The sequence below is a fragment of the Salvelinus namaycush genome, chromosome 36, assembly GCF_016432855.1.
Source record: "Salvelinus namaycush isolate Seneca chromosome 36, SaNama_1.0, whole genome shotgun sequence".
Lineage (NCBI taxonomy): Eukaryota > Metazoa > Chordata > Actinopteri > Salmoniformes > Salmonidae > Salvelinus > Salvelinus namaycush.
In genome coordinates, this window is record NC_052342.1 from 8,153,670 (window position 1) to 8,174,870 (window position 21,201).

Sequence of the window (21,201 nt, forward strand, 5' to 3'; positions counted from 1 at the left end):
GATCTACAACAGCTTCCCAGTGGGAACTTGAGAACTGTGTTCCTCTGTCATGGCTAGAGTCTGCCAAAGAAAAGATGAGGGCAAAGAGGCATGTTCATAATGGCGAAAACCATTCAGTTCCCCAAATACATAAACAGAGTCAAGAAGTAACTTCAATTTCTTTATTACTTTAAACAAGAAAATAGCTACAATCAGTTAATGTCATCTAAACAATAACTATGAGGGGTACAATAGCAACCACCATTAACACTTAAGGAGCTGTAGTTAACAGAGAAGAGCTAAGTCACTTAGAAATGTATTTGCCAATTGACATGCAGTTTAAAGTTTCCGGGCCTCCCAAGTGGCGCAGCGGTCTAAAGCACTGCATCGCAGTGCAAGAGGCATCACTACAGACCCGGGGTTCGATCCCGGGCTGTATCACAACCGGCCGTGATCGGGAGTCCCATAGGTCGGTGCACAATTGGCCCAGCTTCGTCCGGGTTAGGCCGTCATTGTAAATAACCATTTGTTCTTAATGTTCTTAACTGACTTGTTAAATAAAAAATAAACAAGTATAGTACTTCCCTTTTAAACATACTTTCTCTTCTCTAAAAACCCTCCTGCAGGCCACATATTTAAGCAAGAACACACCAAAATCTGGTTAAAGGAGAACATTCTAAAATATATGTAGGCGCTTTAGGGTATAAACTGTATTTTTTGTTAAAGACCTCTTGGCATTGGGGAAATGTGCTGTAGCTAGAGTTGTGTAAACAATGTCGACAGTAGCCGTCCTTGGTCCAACTCCAGATCTAACAAGATTATTATATTATGTAACAGGCTATAGTGAAAACACCTCTGGTGCCTAGTGAAGTAGGCTACTTGTTGATTAGTCTGGAACTTATAGTTGAAATATAGCCTAACTTTTGCGACATGTAGGACAAACCAAATTGGCATGCAAGCTTGTTGACAAGACAGGATAACAAGACGCTAACTATATGCACTGTGGAAACAGGCAATTTGTGAAACTGAGAAAATCAAGCGCTTTACTTGATTAAACTCAATGTATACATTACTGACTAGCCAACATGAAGCAATCGAACGTTACACAATCGATCTTCAACTCTTTTCAAGGCATGTTCAATACATTCTGGTGAAGGCAAACTTTCAAGTTAGCTGGTACCTAACAAGACTCCATTTTTCTTGCCAACAAGAAGCACCAGTCACAACACCGCCATGTTGAGACGAGGTTCCAACGAATGTACAAAGTTAGCAATTTGGTAACTATAGTTACTAACAAGCAATACAGACAGGGAAACAAATATTCGTGTAAATAGTCAAGTATCCTATTAAATATTTGTACATATATTGAAGATATTAACAGGAAATGTCATGAGTTGTTATCTGCTCTGACAGTGACAGACAAAACCATGGCCATAGTGGTTTGACCATGTCTACAACTCGGTTAGCTAGCCAGCCAGCTAACAGACCACGCAACATGTGGATAAATAACTAAGTCAGGTAACGTTAGTTAACAAAATTATCAAAACGAACATTAAATGCCACCCTGTATTTCCTATGAATTTACACGCCAAGTTATGCCTTTGAACAACATGGCACATAAGTGTTTGAGGTTGGCTTGCTAGTTAGCGACCCGGTCTCCCAGGAGTCCCGGTGGCCATTTTTGTTTGCCAACTAAACAACAGATTAAAGCCATCAGATGCGTCTATATTGGCATCGGTGACATTGTAGCAAATAAATCAGCGCTAAAATAATGTTTTCTAAAACAAGTTGCTAATTTACCATCCTTAAGTAGTTACGGTATCCAACTGGCGGGTTTCACTGTTTAGCTCGCTTACTCCCACAAAGGGGTAACGCTGCTAGCTGGCTGCATCTCTAGCAAGCTAACGTTTCCTACTAAGTCTTCTTAGGCTATTATCTAACTCTTGAGGATAATAAAACATTAATACTTGACTTAAAACCAACCAAATGTTAGTTTACTAGTTGATGTAACTAGATCATAACTATACATTTTGAATTTTACATTGACTTTTGTTAGCTAACAAGACACTTCTTACCGCCAAAGCCAGGCTGTGTCACTGCGTTAAACGTGGCCTTCCAATCTCGTCCCTAATTCAGAAAAATCATCAATTTACATTACAAATTATAGCGACGTTGGTTCTAAAAACGTGTATTTCAAGCTTTCCCGTTTGAATTATGGTAAAGTATTTCACGGATATTGTAATTTAACACCGCAGGCTTTTCCCAGACTTTCCCAGTTGAAGTACTGAAAAGAACACTGATCGCTTGATACTTGAGACCGAGGATTCTTGCATAGTCCCGTAAAAACCAAAATGTTGTCATAAAATAACAGTAATTTCGACATATTCTTAAAAAAGGTCGAAAACGAACTACAATAAACTGGTTTTAAATACAAAACAAAGAACAAACTAGTTAAATATGCCTTTGATTTACGAAAGGTCGAGGTAGGCCTCATGCGCAAGCTTCTTTTTCCAGAGTCGTAGCTGATCCAGAGCGAGACGAACGAGACAAGACAGATTTTTTTTAGTTTTGCTTAGAGGGAAAAATTACGAATCGGTAAAGTTCGGCAAAGATCGGGAACAAGGCGGGTTTAACGAAAGTTATCCCAACGCCATCATATCTCTATAGACATTGGTCAATCTTTATGTACTCATGTACATTAATGTTATAATTGACCAACCACACGGCATCTTAATGAATATTAATAGAACTACAACCAAATATACATTGTAGCTCCTCCTCTGCTCTGATCTGACCAATGGTGAACATGTCAGCCAATTTAGTGCCCGCCTTATGTTTCAATTGGTTAAAGAAGAAAACGTAAGCTGCCATTGGTCATGCGTCTTATGAAATGCATTATTCATGTTGTGATCCTGTGTAGCCAATTAACGTTTTACTACACAGATCCATAACCCGCCTCCTGACTGTTCAGCCCCTGCTTCGTTGAGTGTGTCAACCTGTATCAAAGTCTCCAGTCTATATAAACACGCGTTGGCCGTTTTCAAGCTCAGATGCGCTTAGAGCGCGCTGGAGTGTAGATCAGAAAAAGAAAGGGGGACAGCTGGTAGTCATAGTGGATAGGAGTAAATAGTAAATAAATAGACTCCTAAGGCAGTAAACAACGTGGGTTCTCAGGATATCGCTTTCGGAGACATTCCGGTCACCGTTGGCGGTTTGGCCAGAGTCCTGGTGACAATTTAAAGCTATTCCTTCTTACAAAAGCGGCGTGCCGAGGGAGGACGCGTCTCTTTGAATAGACAGGATGCACGGACCGCCCTCCGGCGACAGCGCATGCCCATTGCGCCTCATCAAGAGAGTGCAATTCGGCATCATCAGCCCAGATGAGCTTGTAGGTTTTGCTTTGGGGTGGGGGGATTCGTTTACTTTCTGAACGTTCTCACATTGATCTTTTACATGACTATACCTAGAATGTATCATTGATGACAATGGATGTGCTACAAAGGAAGTAGCTTACAGCTAGCCTAGCTAACGTTAGCTAGCTAAGCCATGTTGGAGCTTGAGCTAGCTAGCTAGCAACAGCATGTTGTAGGAAGTTCGACAAACTTTCAGCACACAGTATTTTCCATCTGAGCTAAACCATATATGTCATGAATCAATCTCCCTTTATATTTTTTAAATACATGTAAACAAATACATTTAGCTACTTTTACTGAACTTGGATATTTTGTTCTGTTCCCAGAAAGTTACATTCACAAACACTAGATGTTCCCTCTTGTTGTAATCTATATGTGGTATATCATAATAAAAGGTAACGTCATTAAAGTCAAAGCTATGCATGTTTTCTTTACGTTATGTTTTATTATTAGTTTAGAATAATAATGGTTTCTTGGCAATAGAATACATTGTTTACATAATCCTCTAGTCAATTTGCTCACCTCAATTGATTTTATCCAATTAGTTGGACCTCAATTGATTTGTCAAGAGTATCAATACTGGTTTGGAAATGCAACTTTGATCAAAGTGTACCACTGCTCTTATTGAGTAGTAGGTACGGCTGTCATATCTTGATTCAATCACTGATTTTGCAGGGGTTATTTGTTTTGAAATAGTTTCAAGTGACCTTAATGGTTTGAGAAGTATGTAAGCCATTTTCCAATGTCTGTGAACTTGTGACTGTTCTATGTGTATTTACTTAGGCTGTTCATTTTTTGGTACTGGGTTTGATGTTGACCATGGTTCTTCCTCTAGAAACGGATGTCTGTCACAGAAGGGGGAATCAAGTATCCCGAGACCACAGAAGGAGGGCGTCCCAAACTCGGTGGGCTGATGGACCCCAGACAAGGGGTCATCGAACGATCCGGAAGGTGTCAAACATGTGCAGGTACAGGAAGTTACCAGGATGTTGTTGTAATTTTGTGGTTAGGTCACCACTACTGTGCTGGAATGTCGTAAAAAAACAACATTGTTTTCGCTGTTCAGGTAACATGACAGAATGCCCAGGCCACTTCGGCCACATAGAGCTGGCGAAGCCTGTGTTCCACGTGGGCTTTGTCAACAAGATCATGAAGGTCCTCCGGTGTGTCTGCTACTCCTGCTCCAAGCTGCTGGTTGACACGGTCCGTAACCCTCCATTCCTTCCTCACACTACCGCTACACAACCTATATGTAACATGTACCAATCTGCTCCCGTATTCAATACTTGTGATGCTCACATGGCACACTCCAGACAAAAAACAATACCCCTACTTCCACGCCGCACAGCATACAAAGATTATTTAACACTGCATATACTCCTGATATATCTAATTGATTTTTATCCGATGGGTATAAGAATTATGGATCAAGGCATACTGATGATTACATGTTAGTCCTTACATGGAATTATATTACACATATTCCATTGTCTTGTTGATGTGATGGGGCGTGTTCAGCAGGACGTACCGCTTTGAAACGTTCAGATATAAATATGCTATGTAGAACGAACATGCATCTCTGACATGTAGAATAAGGAATCACGTCGGCTCTATTTGTGGTATTTCTATCTGTAATGTTAAAGAATGGCCCTGGTGTCTCCTTCCTTCTAGAATAATCCAAAGATCAAAGACATCCTGCAGAAGTCCAAGGGGCAGCCCAGGAAGCGTCTGACCCACGTGTATGACTTGTGTAAAGGCAAGAACATCTGCGAGGGCGGAGAGGAGATGGATAACAAGTTTGGAGTGGAGCACGACAGTGAGGACATCACTAAGGAAAAGGTACTGTCAGCGGGGACGCTTGTCATTTGTAGGCCATCAATACTTAAACGCATATTTTTATTTTCTTTGTGTGCTCTCATCTCACATAACATCTTTTATTTCCTCATGGTCCTCTTGTAACACACACTCTCCTTCACTCTCCCAGGGCCATGGTGGCTGCGGGCGCTACCAGCCGCGTATCCGCCGGTCGGGCCTGGAGCTGTACGCTGAGTGGAAGCATGTGAACGAGGACTCGCAGGAGAAGAAGATCCTGCTGAGCCCCGAGCGTGTCTACGAGATCTTCAAACGCATCTCGGACGAGGAGGACGTCATCCTGGGCCTTGATCCCAAGTTCTCCCGGCCCGAGTGGATGATTGTCACGGTACTCCCTGTGCCGCCGCTAGCTGTCCGGCCCGCCGTTGTCATGCAGGGCTCCGCCCGTAACCAGGTGAGGAAGAATGACTAACTGTTGAAGAGTTTTCACCGAAATGTCAAGAATTGAAGGGGGTTCGGTGACTTTCGAGTCATTTTGCCTGCCGCTGTTGAGATTGTTCAACTCGTTTGTTTTACCATCGTCGTTTAACCGCGTCGTGTCCTTTTTCCTGTCACCCAGGACGACTTGACACACAAGCTGGCCGACATAGTCAAGATCAACAACCAGCTGCGGCGGAACGAGCAGAGCGGCGCGGCGGCCCACGTCATTGCTGAGGACGTGAAGCTGCTGCAGTTCCACGTGGCCACCATGGTGGACAACGAGCTGCCAGGCCTGCCCAGGGTACGCACAGTAGCAGTGACGCTTGAGGGCACCAATTGGCACAACATTACTGTACTTCTTACCCATGCCAATGTAGATTGTTACGATAGAGATGTACTCTTACGGTCTTTGTTTGAATTGAATACTGTCAAAATAATTAAAGTAAGACTAAAGAATACTATTAAAAGTGCTCTTTTGTTAGACCCATAAGACCACCTATTCAACCCATAATAACTGGGTTTATTTAATTTTCAATGATTGCTGATATTGTGAAGGATCGTCAGCTCTGTTCTGAATCTGCTTGTGCTGATATTGAACTTTCTCTTAACTCCCAGGCAATGCAAAAATCGGGCCGCCCGCTCAAATCCTTAAAACAGCGTCTGAAGGGGAAGGAGGGGCGAGTCCGAGGTAACCTGATGGGGAAACGTGTGGACTTCTCCGCCCGAACCGTCATCACCCCCGACCCCAACCTGCAGATCGACCAAGTGGGCGTCCCGCGCTCAATCGCCGCCAACATGACTTTCCCAGAAATCGTCACACCCTTTAACATTGACAGGTACGGCAGAGAGACTAAACCAATTGTTTACTGTTTAAACTGACAGTGTATTGGTTCTAATGTTGACGGTCCTATATGTCACCAGGTTACAGGAGCTGGTGCGCAGAGGCAACAGCCAGTATCCAGGAGCCAAATATATCATCCGAGACAACGGGGACAGAATCGACCTGCGGTTCCACCCCAAACCAAGTGACCTTCACCTCCAGATCGGCTACAAGGTGACCCTCAAAAGACAAGATGGTCGTCATTTATTTGTGGAATGTTTACCGAGTGACTTGGACTTGATGTAATGCAATGTCACTTTTATGAACTCATTTTTGTCTCCATCAGGTGGAAAGACATATGTGCGACGGTGACATCATCATCTTCAACAGACAGCCCACTTTACATAAAATGTCTATGATGGGGCACAGAGTCCGAATCCTTCCCTGGTCCACCTTCCGAATGAACCTCAGGTACATCTATCAAGTCTTGAATTATCCCTTCAAGTCTGTCAGACTGGCCCAGTTTCAGACTACACCCAGATACCTGAGAAGGTGTTTGTTGGCGTAAACACTGACAAGAATGTTGGGTAGAGAGTTGATACAGAACAAATATCATTTCAGGATTGGGACTAGTGCTCGTATAGTATCGGGTGATTTTTCTCGGCTCAATTTTCCCCCCAAAAATGAAAAGCAAATGCGAACACATTGCACACATTGACCACATGACATAACGGATCCAGGACGGTGACATTAACCACTCTGCCCCTGTTCTACAGTGTAACCACTCCGTACAATGCTGACTTTGACGGGGATGAGATGAACCTGCATCTCCCTCAGTCCCTGGAAACGAGAGCTGAGATCCAGGAGCTTGCCATGGTGCCTCGTATGATCGTCACCCCCCAGTCCAACAGGCCCGTCATGGGCATCGTGCAGGACACACTCACCGCCGTGCGCAAGTTCACCAAAAGGGACGTCTTCCTAGAGCGGGTAAGGAGGGGAACGTTTTTAAAGGGATAGATCAGCCCCAAACACACGTCTTTCCTCCACTTATTCGCTAATATGATCTGTCCCTCAGGGCGATGTGATGAACCTCCTGATGTTCCTGTCCACTTGGGACGGCAAGGTGCCCCAGCCAGCCATCCTGAAGCCCCGGCCACTCTGGACTGGCAAGCAGATCTTCAGCCTTATCATCCCGGGCCACATCAACGCCATCCGAACACACAGCACCCACCCAGACGAGGAGGACAGTGGGCCCTACAAGCACATTTCTCCTGGGGACACCAAGGTAGGAACACCGAACACTAAACTGGCGAGACACCCTGAGATTCTCAAGTGACAAGGAGGATTTGTATAACAAATGTTGTGGTGATAGTGTGTGCGGAATACAGGCTTTTATTGTGTACATTCTTTAGTTTCGTTGTGGTTTATAAGTCCCCATCTTAGAATGCTATCAATTTACCACAAATGTGTAAAAAGGCAGCCATTTTGTGCCAGAACGCTAGCCACACCTAACACAGAACCATGAATGGATCCTAACCCAATGTGCGTAAAATACTATTATCTAATGTCATGTCTGTTTCCCCAGGTGATAGTGGAGAACGGGGAGCTGATCATGGGCATCCTGTGTAAGAAGTCACTGGGTACCTCTGCTGGCTCCCTGGTCCACATCTGTTTCCTGGAGATGGGCCACGACGTCACCCGCCTCTTCTACTCCAACATCCAGACGGTGGTCAACAACTGGCTGCTCATTGAGGGTAAGGACCTGGGCTGAGTGGGCACTGGGAAGAGGGCGTCAGTGGGTATAAGGCAACTCCTTTGAAATCCACTTGAAGTCATAAATTAATCTGTTCTATTTTGGGGTTAGGGGTTAAATTCCTCTAAATGCAGATATTTTAGTCACTGTTACCCGTTTTTCCTTAATATTCATATTTTCTCTCTGTAGGTGCCTCTATCGGTATTGGTGACTCCATTGCTGATGCAAAGACATACCTGGACATCCAGAACACCATCAAGAAGGCCAAACAGGATGTAATAGAGGTAAGTCCCTTCTCTCATGGTGACTCTAAAATATACCTTCAAACTTCCAGAATATTCCTTCAAAATAAATCTTGTATTCACAGTGGGGACATCCTCTGGAAATTCCTTTTGAGATAATATAGAATGGAATAAAAGATGTGAGCCCCTCTGTCTCGAACTCCCTTCATTTTCTTCCTGTATTCCTCTCCAGGTCATTGAGAAGGCCCACAACAACGAGTTGGAGCCCACCCCTGGCAACACGCTGAGGCAGACCTTTGAGAACCAGGTGAATCGCATCCTCAACGACGCCCGTGACAAAACCGGTTCCTCCGCCCAGAAGTCCCTGTCTGAGTACAACAACTTCAAGTCTATGGTGGTGGCCGGCTCCAAAGGCTCCAAGATTAACATCTCTCAGGTACGACCAGGGATAAAATAAAAAATAAAAATAAAAACTTTTTCCCCCCTGTTACAAGTGTTTTAAAACGCTACACTACGGGCTTTTATTTACACCCCTTAACCTCATACACTTTTTCTTTCTCTACCATCTGTCTCTCCCTCTCTCTGGCCCTCAGGTTATTGCGGTGGTGGGGCAGCAGAACGTGGAGGGTAAGCGTATCCCCTTCGGCTTCAAGCACCGAACGCTCCCCCACTTCATCAAGGATGATTACGGCCCCGAGAGCAGAGGCTTCGTGGAGAACTCTTACCTGGCCGGCCTCACGCCCACAGAGTTCTTCTTCCACGCCATGGGAGGCAGGGAGGGGCTTATCGACACGGCTGTGAAGACCGCCGAGACCGGTGAGTGAAGGGGGGAAGCAAGAGTTTCTTTTTATTAAGGATCCCCATTAGCTGTTGTGAAAGCAGCAGCTACTCTTCCTGGGGTCCACACAACATGAAACATGACATAAAACAGAACATTAATTGACAAGAACAGCTCAAGGACTACATACATTTTAAAATAAGATCCTGTACTGACGAAACATACTGAAGGTATGGGGGGGAAGATGTTGGGGACAGTGACTGGTGATTGAAGGGGGAGAGGCAAGGGGTAGAGGTTAGGGTCAGGCTATAAGCTGATTAGAAGCACTTGTTAATGAAGGGGTGACTATTACGACCCTTGCACGATTAGGGAGAGGAGACGCATGACCGCAATATAGTTCAGTAGGTAGATGGATTTTCCCCCAGGTTTAAATACTCTTCTAACCTCAGTCCTTATCTGATGTCCTTCAGGTTACATCCAGCGTCGTCTGATCAAGTCCATGGAGTCTGTGATGGTGAAGTATGACGCCACGGTGAGGAACTCTATCAACCAGGTGGTGCAGTTGCGCTACGGAGAGGACGGCCTGGCCGGGGAGGCTGTGGAGTTCCAGAACATGGCCACGCTCAAGCCCTCCAACAAGGCCTTCGAGAAGAAGTGAGTGGTGAAGGGGAGTGGAGAGAGAGAAAGGGGCGGGGAAGTACAATGATGGCTAGAGTTGTGGATAAGGGTACTAGATTCGTTGGAGCTGTCGGACCAATTCCCAAAGCTGGTCACTGTCATGACAACGACTATATGAGTTGGCTATATAGGAAAAACTGATCTGACACCAGGCTTGTGCACGCATTGAGGTCTATGAAAGTGTTTAATGACGTATTCCATCTTAGTCATTCGATGATTGATTGTACTAGTTTAAAAAAAAAAAACTAGTACAAGCTTTCCTCTCCTATTGGTTGACCGTGTGACATTGGATATCATAGACTTCACCTCTCCACGACCTTAATCACCCATGCCCTAATGCTAAACCCTCTGTCTAGTCACTACTATTTGATGGTCTTAAAAACAGCAGCTCACTGTCCACGGTCAACTGGCTTAACTCTCTACTGTCTCTTATCTCATCCTTCCCTAATCCACCCTCGGGCCACTAGGTTCAGATTTGACTGCACCAACGAGCGGGCTCTGAGGCGCACCCTGCAGGAGGACGTGGTGAAGGATGTGATGACCAACGCCCAGGTGCAGAGTGCCCTGGAGAGGGAGTATGAGAAGATGAAGGATGACAGGGAGATTCTGAGGGCCATCTTCCCCACTGGGGACAGTAAGGTGAGGGCGAGAGGGAGACACACACTAGCACAGGGGTCTCCAACAGGTAAATCACAAGCCTTAGAGGCACAGTGCAGCTGTTATTCTTCTCATCAAATAATTATGGTTGATTTCAATCAACGGTCACATTTTTGACTACACTGTCTTTAAGCATTGACATGGACAGAACATCTATTTTGAATATTTTTTTCTCTACGTTTCATTGTAATATTGAGACGTGGGGGGGATAAAACAGGAAAAATGAATTAACACAGTTCTGGACACCCTTGCACTAGCGTATGTGTACACATCCTGGCTCATTCGCACACAGGCATATCTGCGCATACACATGGCGTACATCTCCAGGTTCTCCACGCGCACACATGCGTAACTCATTCACTTCCATGTACTCCCAGGAACTCTCGCACACTTCACACGTCACCACTGCGAGCATATCCCACTGATTCAGACCAATGCAACAGGGATGTCCAACACTAAAGGCGTTGTGTCCCTGCTCCCCACTAGGTGGTGCTGCCCTGCAACCTGGCCAGGATGATCTGGAACGCCCAGAAGATCTTCAGGATCAACCCCCGCACCCCCACAGACCTCAACCCCCTACGAGTCGTACAGGGTAGGTATCTACCACACTCGTACACTTTGCAGCCACCATTGACTCATATTTGAAGAAACCCCCTAAAGATGTGCCATATCGTCTTGAGTTTTAAAAGGTTGATTACACTTTTTAGTGTAAACTGCATCTCTAGCTACGAAAGACAAGAATTTGCAACACTTTTTGTTCAGTAACCAAGTAAATCGCGTTGACATTTCTGCAGTCTTGGTACCAAATCAAAATCTCTCGAAGCAATTTTCTCTGGACCACTAGCCAGGCTAAAGAACATATAAAATGACCCATATGACCTTCTTAAACGTCTCCCTGCTCTTGTCTGCACGCCGCAGGTGTCCAGGAGCTGAGTACGAAGTTGGTGATTGTGAACGGCGAGGACCACCTGAGCAGACAGGCCCAGCAGAACGCCACGCTGCTCTTCAACATCCACCTGCGCTCCACGTTGAGCTCCCGACGCATGACAGACGAGTTCAGACTGAGCACCGAGGCCTACGACTGGCTGCTGGGGGAGATTGAGTCCAAGTTCAACCAATCCATCGTGAGTTGACTCTTTCGCTCTCTCACACACACACACACAGTGTGCTGGGAGAGGTTGAAAGGGGGAGATCGAGTGTCAACACCTAAACTGATTGTTATGAACTAAAGAGATGGGATTAGATGTACATGGACAGTGTAGAAAACGAAGCCTAGAGCATGATCTAGGATATTTTTTACAGCATTATTTAGGAAAGAATCCATGCATGGCTTTTCCATCATTACACTAATCTAATTCCATAATTTTAATCTGAACACTTCTTCTCCATCCTCTAGGCCCACCCGGGCGAGATGGTGGGGGCGTTAGCTGCCCAGTCGCTGGGAGAGCCCGCCACCCAGATGACCCTGAACACCTTCCATTACGCCGGCGTGTCGGCCAAGAACGTCACCCTGGGCGTGCCGCGTCTCAAGGAGTTGATCAACATCTCCAAGCGGCCCAAGACCCCGTCCCTCACCGTGTTCCTGCTGGGCCAGGCGGCCCGCGACGCCGAGAGGGCCAAGGATATCCTCTGTCGCCTGGAACACACTACCCTCAGAAAGGTGAACAGTGGAGAATATGTGATATGGGGGGGGGCTAAACACGTGGGTGGCATAGACAGGCTATTTGAAGGTTTCCACAGTTAATAGCGTTATATTCTTGAAGGCAGTTCCTCATCAGTGGTTTGTCAGACCGACATTTATTTCTCAAGCCTTGTTTTACTTTAAGAAATGATTAAATGTTATTAATAAATTAAGTTATTACAATATCTGCTTTTATAGGTTGCATACTGATTCTTACGATAATTAACCAGCCATCCTCCCTCCCAGGTGACGGCCAACACGGCCATCTACTACGACCCTAACCCCCAGAGTACGGTGGTGACGGAGGACCAGGAGTGGGTCAATGTCTACTATGAGATGCCCGACTTCGACGTGACCCGCATCTCACCCTGGCTGCTTCGCATTGAGCTTGACCGCAAACACATGACTGACCGCAAGCTGACCATGGAGCAGATCGCTGAGAAGATCAATGCAGGTGGGGATGCACACAGACACACGCTCATATCCAATACTTTATTTGGATATATAATGAAGCATTCTGGTAAAAAGGACCCACACGCTCCTTATTGCTAAATGCGACCTCTCTCCCTGAAGGTTTCGGAGACGACCTGAACTGTATCTTCAATGACGACAACGCCGAGAAGCTGGTTCTGCGAATCCGCATCATGAACAGCGACGAGAACAAATTCCACGAGGACGAGGAGGTGGTGGACAAGATGGACGACGACGTGTTCCTGAGGTGCATCGAATCCAACATGCTGACGGACATGACGCTGCAGGGCATCGAGCAGATCAGCAAGGTAACGGAGGGGGTCACACAAACACCTACTTTGTTCCTTTTTTAAAAACTGCGCCGTGGCACCGTTTTAACATCTCCGCACCCAATCGTCTTCGATATCTCATACGAACTGATTGACCTAAACAACATGGCAGAAACCTACCCGGATCATTAACCCATCAGCTATTGATCTATAGTACTTCCCCTGTCTCCTCTCCCCTAGGTGTACATGCACTTGCCCCAGACGGACAACAAGAAGAAGATCATCATTACGGAGGAGGGAGAGTTCAAGGCCCTGCAGGAGTGGATCCTGGAGACAGACGGCGTAGGACTGATGAGGGTCCTCAGCGAGAAGGACGTGGACCCCGTCAGAACCACCTCCAACGACATCGTAGAGATCTTCACGGTACGGTTAGGTACCATAGTTGGATAGCTACGCAAGTTATGATAGTAACCGATCGATTATAATAGTACCGATTAGACTACGGTCACCGATGGTTACAAATGGCTGTGACAGTTACAATAGCTAGCTACAGTAGTTTAGGTAACTATTGTAGTTACCGACGGTTACGACTGATTTAAAAAATATATATATGATTTCTGATTTGTATTGTCTGTCGTAAGGGACCAGTTTAAATGTCCGTTACAATTTTATATTCACAAAAGCACTCTTTGGGAGTTAAACAAGGAATTCCAACTCGACATTGTTAAACCTATTCATCTCTACTTTACTGCTGAACCTGAGAAGTACATGAATAACAGCATAGCCAAAACATGTCAGTATTTTTGGGGGGGGATATCATTACTCATTCCGGTCCCCTCCTTTCTAGGTGCTGGGTATCGAGGCTGTGCGCAAGGCTCTGGAGAGGGAGTTGAACCACGTCATCTCCTTTGACGGTTCCTACGTCAACTACCGCCACTTGTCGTTGCTTTGCGACACCATGACGTGCCGCGGTCACCTGATGGCCATCACGCGTCACGGCATCAACAGACAGGACACGGGACCCCTCATGAAGTGCTCCTTTGAGGAGACTGTGAGTGTTCGGACAGGGGAAAGTGGAGGGAGGGAAGGGGACGATGGGACTTGGTGGTTTTGTGGTCCAGTATTGTGTTAGCAGGTCGTACTTACCATTTTACGACAGTCGTCAGTTGGCTCTTCCACTAGCTACAGAATCCATAAAGCTACTTCCTTTGAGAACTTCATAGGAGCATTCTAGTTACCAACCTTGACTAGACCAACACGTCTCTGATGACAAAGCGACTTTAAAAAAAAATGTTATCTCAATTTAAACGAATCAGTATAAACAAAAGTTAAACAATGAAATTAAAATGATAGTGTAGATCAGTCAGTACCCTGTATACTCCACCACTCACTGTCAACATCCTCCCTGTCCCAGGTGGATGTGCTGATGGAGGCGTCGTCCCACGGGGAGAGTGACCCCATGAAGGGTGTGTCTGAGAACATCATGCTGGGCCAGCTGGCCCCCTGCGGGACAGGCTGCTTCGACCTGCTGCTGGATGCTGAGAAGTGCAAATACGGCATGGAGATCCCAACCAACATCCCTGGCATTAGCGTGGCTGGACGTGAGTTGCTGAGAATATAATGGAGAAATTGTTTTCCGCACAGTGTGACTTTAAACGTAATTGTTCACGCGATTTGGCTGTTCCCATCACCATAACTCCCAAGGTTTGAATTCAGACAGATGTGAAGTCAGAAATGGTCTGGTGTAGACCAATTTGTCTAAGATTACATTCTGAGTGTAACTATGTTGGAAAAAGCCTACGTTCTATGCAAAATATATACACAAAGTATCCAGACTTTTAGATAATGAGATGTCGGTACTTCTCTATTTCCTCTTGTTAGCCACCGGAATGTTCTTTGGCTCTGCGCCCAGTCCCATGAGTGGCATGTCTCCAGCCATGACCCCCTGGAACACTGGAGCCACCCCCGCCTACGGTGCCTGGTCCCCCAGCATCGGTAAGCCCCAAACTGGGTTGACTTTGACAATATTCTGGTAGTACAGCGTATTCCATACCACCTTCTACTGTACTGTTCCATTAACTCTGACTCTTTGACGTACAGGCAGCGGGATGACCCCTGGAGCTGCAGGCTTTTCTCCCAGCGCAGCGTCCGACGCCAGTGGCTTCTCTCCGGGCTACTCCCCGGCCTGGTCCCCTACCCCTGGATCTCCTGGGTCCCCTGGACCAGCCAGCCCCTATATCCCCTCTCCAGGTTAGTCACCATACAAAACATCCAGTTTGGTTTGAAATATCAACTGACACAGGACCTTTTTGGAATGAATTAATGAATGAGTTCCTTGTTTACTTTTCCAGGAGGTGCCATGTCTCCCAACTACTCCCCCACCTCCCCGGCCTACGAGCCCCGCTCTCCTGGGGGATATACCCCGCAAAGCCCGGGCTACTCCCCAACGTCCCCCTCCTACTCCCCAACCTCCCCCTCTTACTCCCCCACCAGCCCCAACTACAGCCCCACCTCACCCTCCTATTCACCCACCTCCCCCAGCTACTCCCCGACCTCCCCCTCATACTCCCCTACGTCCCCCAGTTACTCTCCTACCTCCCCATCTTACTCACCCACCTCACCCTCTTACTCCCCCACATCTCCCTCCTACTCCCCTACCTCCCCCAGCTACAGCCCCACGTCTCCAAGCTACAGCCCCACATCGCCTAGCTACTCCCCCACCTCACCCTCTTACTCTCCCACCTCCCCCTCCTATTCACCCACTTCACCCTCCTACTCCCCTACCTCCCCCTCCTATTCCCCTACCTCCCCCTCTTACTCCCCCACCTCTCCAAGCTACAGCCCCTCTTCACCCAACTACACCCCAACATCGCCCAGTTACTCTCCCACCTCCCCCTCTTACTCTCCCACCTCCCCCTCCTACTCCCCCACCTCCCCCAATTACACCCCCACCAGCCCCAACTACTCCCCCACCTCCCCCTCTTATTCTCCCACCTCTCCATCCTACTCTCCCTCTAGCCCGCGCTTCACCCCCCAGTCTCCCAACTACACCCCCAGCTCTCCCTCCTACAGCCCCAGCTCTCCTTCCTACTCACCCACCTCCCCCAAATACACACCTACGTCCCCCTCTTACTCCCCCAGCTCTCCAGAGTACACCCCCACCTCCCCCAAATACTCCCCCACCTCGCCCAAGTACTCCCCGACCTCTCCCAAATACTCACCCACCTCCCCGACTTACTCCCCGACGACCCCCAAGTACAGCCCCACGTCGCCCACCTACTCCCCCACCTCGCCCACCTACACCCCCACCAGCCCCAAGTACTCCCCCACCTCCCCAACCTATTCCCCAACCTCACCCAAATACTCTCCCACCTCCCCCACCTACTCGCCCACTAGCCCCAAAGGGTCCACCTACAGCCCCCTGTCTCCGGGCTACAGCAACCCCTCGCCCAGCTTCACCCTCACCAGCCCGGCCATCAGCCCAGATGACAGTGACGAGGAGAACAACTGAGGGAGCCAGGAGGAAGAGAGGGGGCTGAGGAGCCTCTCCCTGCCCTACTCAAAGCCCCTGGACTGGGGCTGTAATACTGAAGGATAGCCCCTCTGCTGGTAGTGCCGGTGGTGTGGCCTGGAGAGTCATGACAAAGAAAAACCCTGGGGGTCCCACTTGTGAATTTCTTTTATTTTGGGGACCCTCCCTCAGACCACTGTACCCCAGCCTCTTCCATCTCGGGGGAGGGCCCCCTAAAATATTTACTACTATGTATTTGATAGACTTGAACTGTTTAGCAAGGGGAAAAGGCTGCCTTTTGAACTACACGTTTTGTTTTTTAATGTTCACGCGGGTGTTGAAGCAGAGTTAAGAACTTAGGAGAAAGCAGAGGAAGAGCGATGTGGTTACCACATTGACAAAAACGTCCCTCTTTTCGCACCCACCCCCCTGTTTACCTGCACCCAGTCTTTCTCTCTGACCTCTTCAGTGTTGGATGTGTAGTTGTACGGGGGAGCTCGAGTATTGCCAAAAGCCTTTGAAAAGCTACCAGTGGATTGTATTTATCTCCTTAAAAAGCTTTTAAGCTTCCCAAAAAAAAAGAGAAACTAGAGGACTTGAGCTGATTCTTTATTGCATATTTTACTAAAACGTACATAATCTTTAGTAGATTTGTTTTCTAAATGTAAAGTTGTTGCTGCCAGTTTTGGTTGGAAGGAAAAAGTTGAGCGGATTTTTTTTTGATATCAGAAGACAGGCCAGAGTTGAAGGAGATGAGTTGACCGGAATTGGATTGAACAGAATTGAAACACTATTACTAATCTGCAGTTCAGAACAGTGGAATTCAAGTAGTACTGGAATGGGTTGCCTGAATACTGCAGGTGAAAAGGAGTAGTTGTATTCCTTGCAGCGCTTAGTACAGGGCTTCAAATTTAAGATCGCCTAGGACGGGAGAGGGTCAGGTCATAGATGCTGAGAGAGAGACTGGTGTACAGGGCAAAATATGCTTTCCGTGGAGATGTCATTGCCATTTTTGTAACACCTCCACGACGTTCCATATAACCCGTTCTCCCCTCAACCATCCCCCACCTAAAGTCATGCCTGAAAGATGTTAAAACACCCACCAGCATCCCTGTACCCTTCACCGTTAGATGAGTTGTGTACAACAGCAAAAAGCAGATTTTTTTTTTTCTTTCAGCAAACCACTTTTTTAAAACACTGGTAAAATTGGGTTTATGGAAGACTTAGTAATAATATCTGACAATTATCATTCTGTTTTAAGAGAGAATGGAGTGTTTATGGGTGGATGGGGGATACTAGTTGGCTGGCGTCGCTGCTTTTGTCATTGTTTATGCATGAGTAGCAACCTGTTAATACATTTTAATCTTCCCGTTTTAAGTTGAAGATCTCTTATTTGAAATCCCTCCCACCTTAAAATAATACTTGTTCCATAATTCTAATTAGCAAATGTAAATGAGTTCTCTACTTTACTTTGTTTGGACTCGCTCATAAAATGTATTTAAGAGGGAAAAATACTACTATTCGTCTGTGTGAATAAGAATGGAGAAATTCAGATTCAATTGTTTTGTTTTTCTATTTTCTGTTTTTTGTTGCTTCTGGTGACTTTGTAAGAGCTGTTTGCAAAGAGGGTCTGTGTTCAGGTACTTTGGATGAAGGGGCACGGGACGGAGGGGAGTAAGTTAAGTTTCCCCGTTATCTCTTTTCCATTCTGTTTCCCAATGGCTTTGTTAAGTTTCTGCCATTCCGGCTCGAAGTTGGGCCAAGATGGCCACCGCATTCTCATTTAAAGGGGAAATCAGCAGTTGCTACCTCCATTTTTGGATACATAAATTGATATATACCCATTGATTCTTGAAGAATATAACTTAAAAATAAATGCTGCGTTTGCTAAGTTCAACTGTCGTACCCCATCAGAACCCAAAATATAAAACTTAACATTGTAAACAAACACTCTATAGCCTTAACATGATTAGAACTAATTTTGGTGGTCAGTCCTTGCATCCATTTCTGTCTTTGAATTTGAGTGGTTACGTTTCTCCAGCCCCATCCCCCAGCTTTTTACCGAAACGGTGGTGGGGAGGACGCTTTGTTTCAACTGCTGATTGCTGCTTTAAGATGTAAAAAGGAAAATGTTGCATGCAGTCCATTTGTGACTCTTCATAGCCTACTGTAAATGTTCCTGCTTAGTGGCTATACTAAGGTTCAGGCAGAAAATTCTAAGTTCAGGTTGACAGACAGGTTCATGTTTAGTGTTTGTCAGTTACGCTCTTGGACACTGGAGGGCGACTTAAACCCTCGTTTGGGTTAACAAACCTCTCGAAGTTTCAGTTCAGTGATTTTAAGAGACCAGACATTTCAGAGCACTTTTGGCCTCTAACCCTCTACCCACTACATTAGTGTGACAGTGAATCCTTGAAGATTATGAAACCCACCAAGCATAGACACACTTTGCATTTACTTCCAGGTGCTCTTACACTTTACTAGGCCTAGTTTGATGAAGGTGATGAGTGTTTGATTCTCGTGCCTGTTTGATTATGGAACACTGATACTCCATCCAAGCAATACGACAAGTTCCCCCCCCGACTTTTGATTGGACTAGCTGGGTCTCCTCCCTCCCCTTGTTCATCCACAAGTGATCCTGATTGTTTTTGAAATCGGTGTTTGTCCTTTTTCTACTAGTGTACGTACCTGTGATTGGGAATCTCGGGGTGGGGGGGATTCTATCCCTGTAGAATTCCATGATGGGACTGGAACTTGGATGTGTTCTGAATTTGTCACGGTTTTTATCCGGTTCGCGGTCGGGAACGTGTTTGGTACAACTTGCCCTGTCTACCAAATGTGTTTTCAACAGAAGTGATTTTGAATTGACTGGACTGTACCACCTGCAATGAATACAAGTGTTGGCAATGCACTGTTGAAATTCATCCAGTTGGTCTCTTCCATCATCGCCTCATGACATGGTGACTTTGTCTACTACCACCATATCCCATTGATTTACCTGTGTGGTCCAGTCAATTCAACATACCAGGACTCCCATGTGTGTGTCAAAAGAGGGTTTTCTTGAGTTGAAGGACTGGGCAGGGTGTCTTGGGAGTCAGAATGTTTAAATTAAAAACTAATTTCCACTGTATAGATATCAATCCAATATCTCATTCTCTGTATCTTTTTTTTTTTTTTTGACTTGAGAAAAAAATAAAAGTTTTACTACAGGTTGTGTCTAATTTATGAGTTGCTGTCACCTACCAATAAACTGAATGAATCCCTTCATAATTGGATATATGATGAAGTATTCTATTCTAATGGGTAAGACAAGGATATGGGTGAGGGTAAACAGATTCTAGATATGAGGCTTTGCCTTGATGAACTGATCAATAATCCCCATATTACTATGCAATAAAACATTTTCCATCCCTTTAAGGGCAATTAGTTGCTATCGCTATACTGATTATCATGACTACTGCAATAATATGAATCACATTTGTTAGTAAACAAACTTGCATGACAGGAGACTAGGCTTCATTTCCTTACACATCCCCACTGTGGTTTAGTTACATAGAGCCAGCTGTCAGCATAGCTGCAGATGTCGTTAGGGCCTTGTTCCATTTCAAACATTAACCGCTAACCCTAGCAACTAAAAGTTCGGTGAAAGCAACATGGTAGACACCCCATTAAGCCTATGAGAGGGCTTGGTGGGAAAGTTGCAATACTAAAAACGAAGGTTCAAACAACTATCAATTTATTTGAGATCTGTGAACACAAAGTGTAGGTGCTAAGGGAAGAGGTTAGGGGTCAAAATGGAATTGGGCCCTAATACTGATTGAACATAAAACATTGTTTTATTTGATAGTCACTTGATCTTCTGAATTAGTCACAAAGTAAGCCTATTTAGACATTTGACTTCTCTTTTTCCAATGTGGTTGGTGTATTTGGTAGGCCTGATCAAATACACTGCTTCCCTATAGAAACCAAAAGAGGATGTTCCAGGGATGTTTTGAGGATGTAGACAGACCTCAAAATGTGCCAAGCAATGAATATCAATAGGCTATAACAGTCAGCAAAATTGACCAAATGAGTGAAATTACCGATTTACACACGCCTCCGAATATCCATACTAGAGTACTACAGTAGCGGCTCCTGATTGGCTGAGTAGGTGGGGCGGTTAATGCATCTCATTAACCAGCCCGATAATAGATGATTTCCAATTTGATTAATTCCTCTACTCTGAATAGAATAGGAATGGAGTTATAGGCCTGCTCAGGCTGGTTATAGACGATCACAATCGACCTATACCTTAGTAGATCCTATTGCCTTGCCCATCAATCCTATTTCATAAGGACTGAAGACAGAAACAGATAATTTGGTTTCAATTCAACATACATATTTATTATTGAAACCAAAGTGCTGTAACGTGTATAAATTCAATCAAATAGCCCAGTACACACACCAAAACGTTTCAAATGTTCAAATCAAAAGGCTATTGCACAGAAAAATGTGAACAGTCGGGTGCATTGCGAATTCAGAACCGCTGGACAGCAACATAATAAACTAAAGCGCTGATTATTGGGAACGAGATCAGAATGACTGCTAAGGCTTGATCCATAAATTAAAGCTGCAATATGTCACTTTTTGGACGACCCCACCTAATTCACATAGAAAT

General features: G+C 45.7%; 1 protein-coding gene across 1 annotated transcript; it reads left to right on the forward strand.

Annotated features, from left to right (window-relative positions):
• The first annotated feature begins 3,057 nt into the window (after positions 1-3,057).
• On the forward strand, positions 3,058-19,753 carry LOC120030627 (DNA-directed RNA polymerase II subunit RPB1). Its single transcript, XM_038976057.1, has 28 exons — positions 3,058-3,367; positions 4,228-4,360; positions 4,459-4,595; positions 5,064-5,231; positions 5,377-5,658; positions 5,824-5,985; positions 6,300-6,520; positions 6,606-6,738; positions 6,851-6,975; positions 7,281-7,491; positions 7,580-7,789; positions 8,090-8,258; positions 8,447-8,541; positions 8,732-8,935; positions 9,093-9,315; positions 9,748-9,931; positions 10,423-10,594; positions 11,099-11,204; positions 11,531-11,736; positions 12,009-12,272; positions 12,540-12,747; positions 12,867-13,072; positions 13,274-13,456; positions 13,881-14,084; positions 14,448-14,634; positions 14,915-15,028; positions 15,134-15,283; positions 15,385-19,753. The coding sequence occupies exons 1-28, from the start codon at positions 3,281-3,283 to the stop codon at positions 16,542-16,544; spliced, it is 5,904 nt and encodes a 1,967-aa protein (XP_038831985.1). The 5' UTR covers positions 3,058-3,280; the 3' UTR covers positions 16,545-19,753.
• The last annotated feature ends 1,448 nt before the right edge of the window (positions 19,754-21,201 follow it).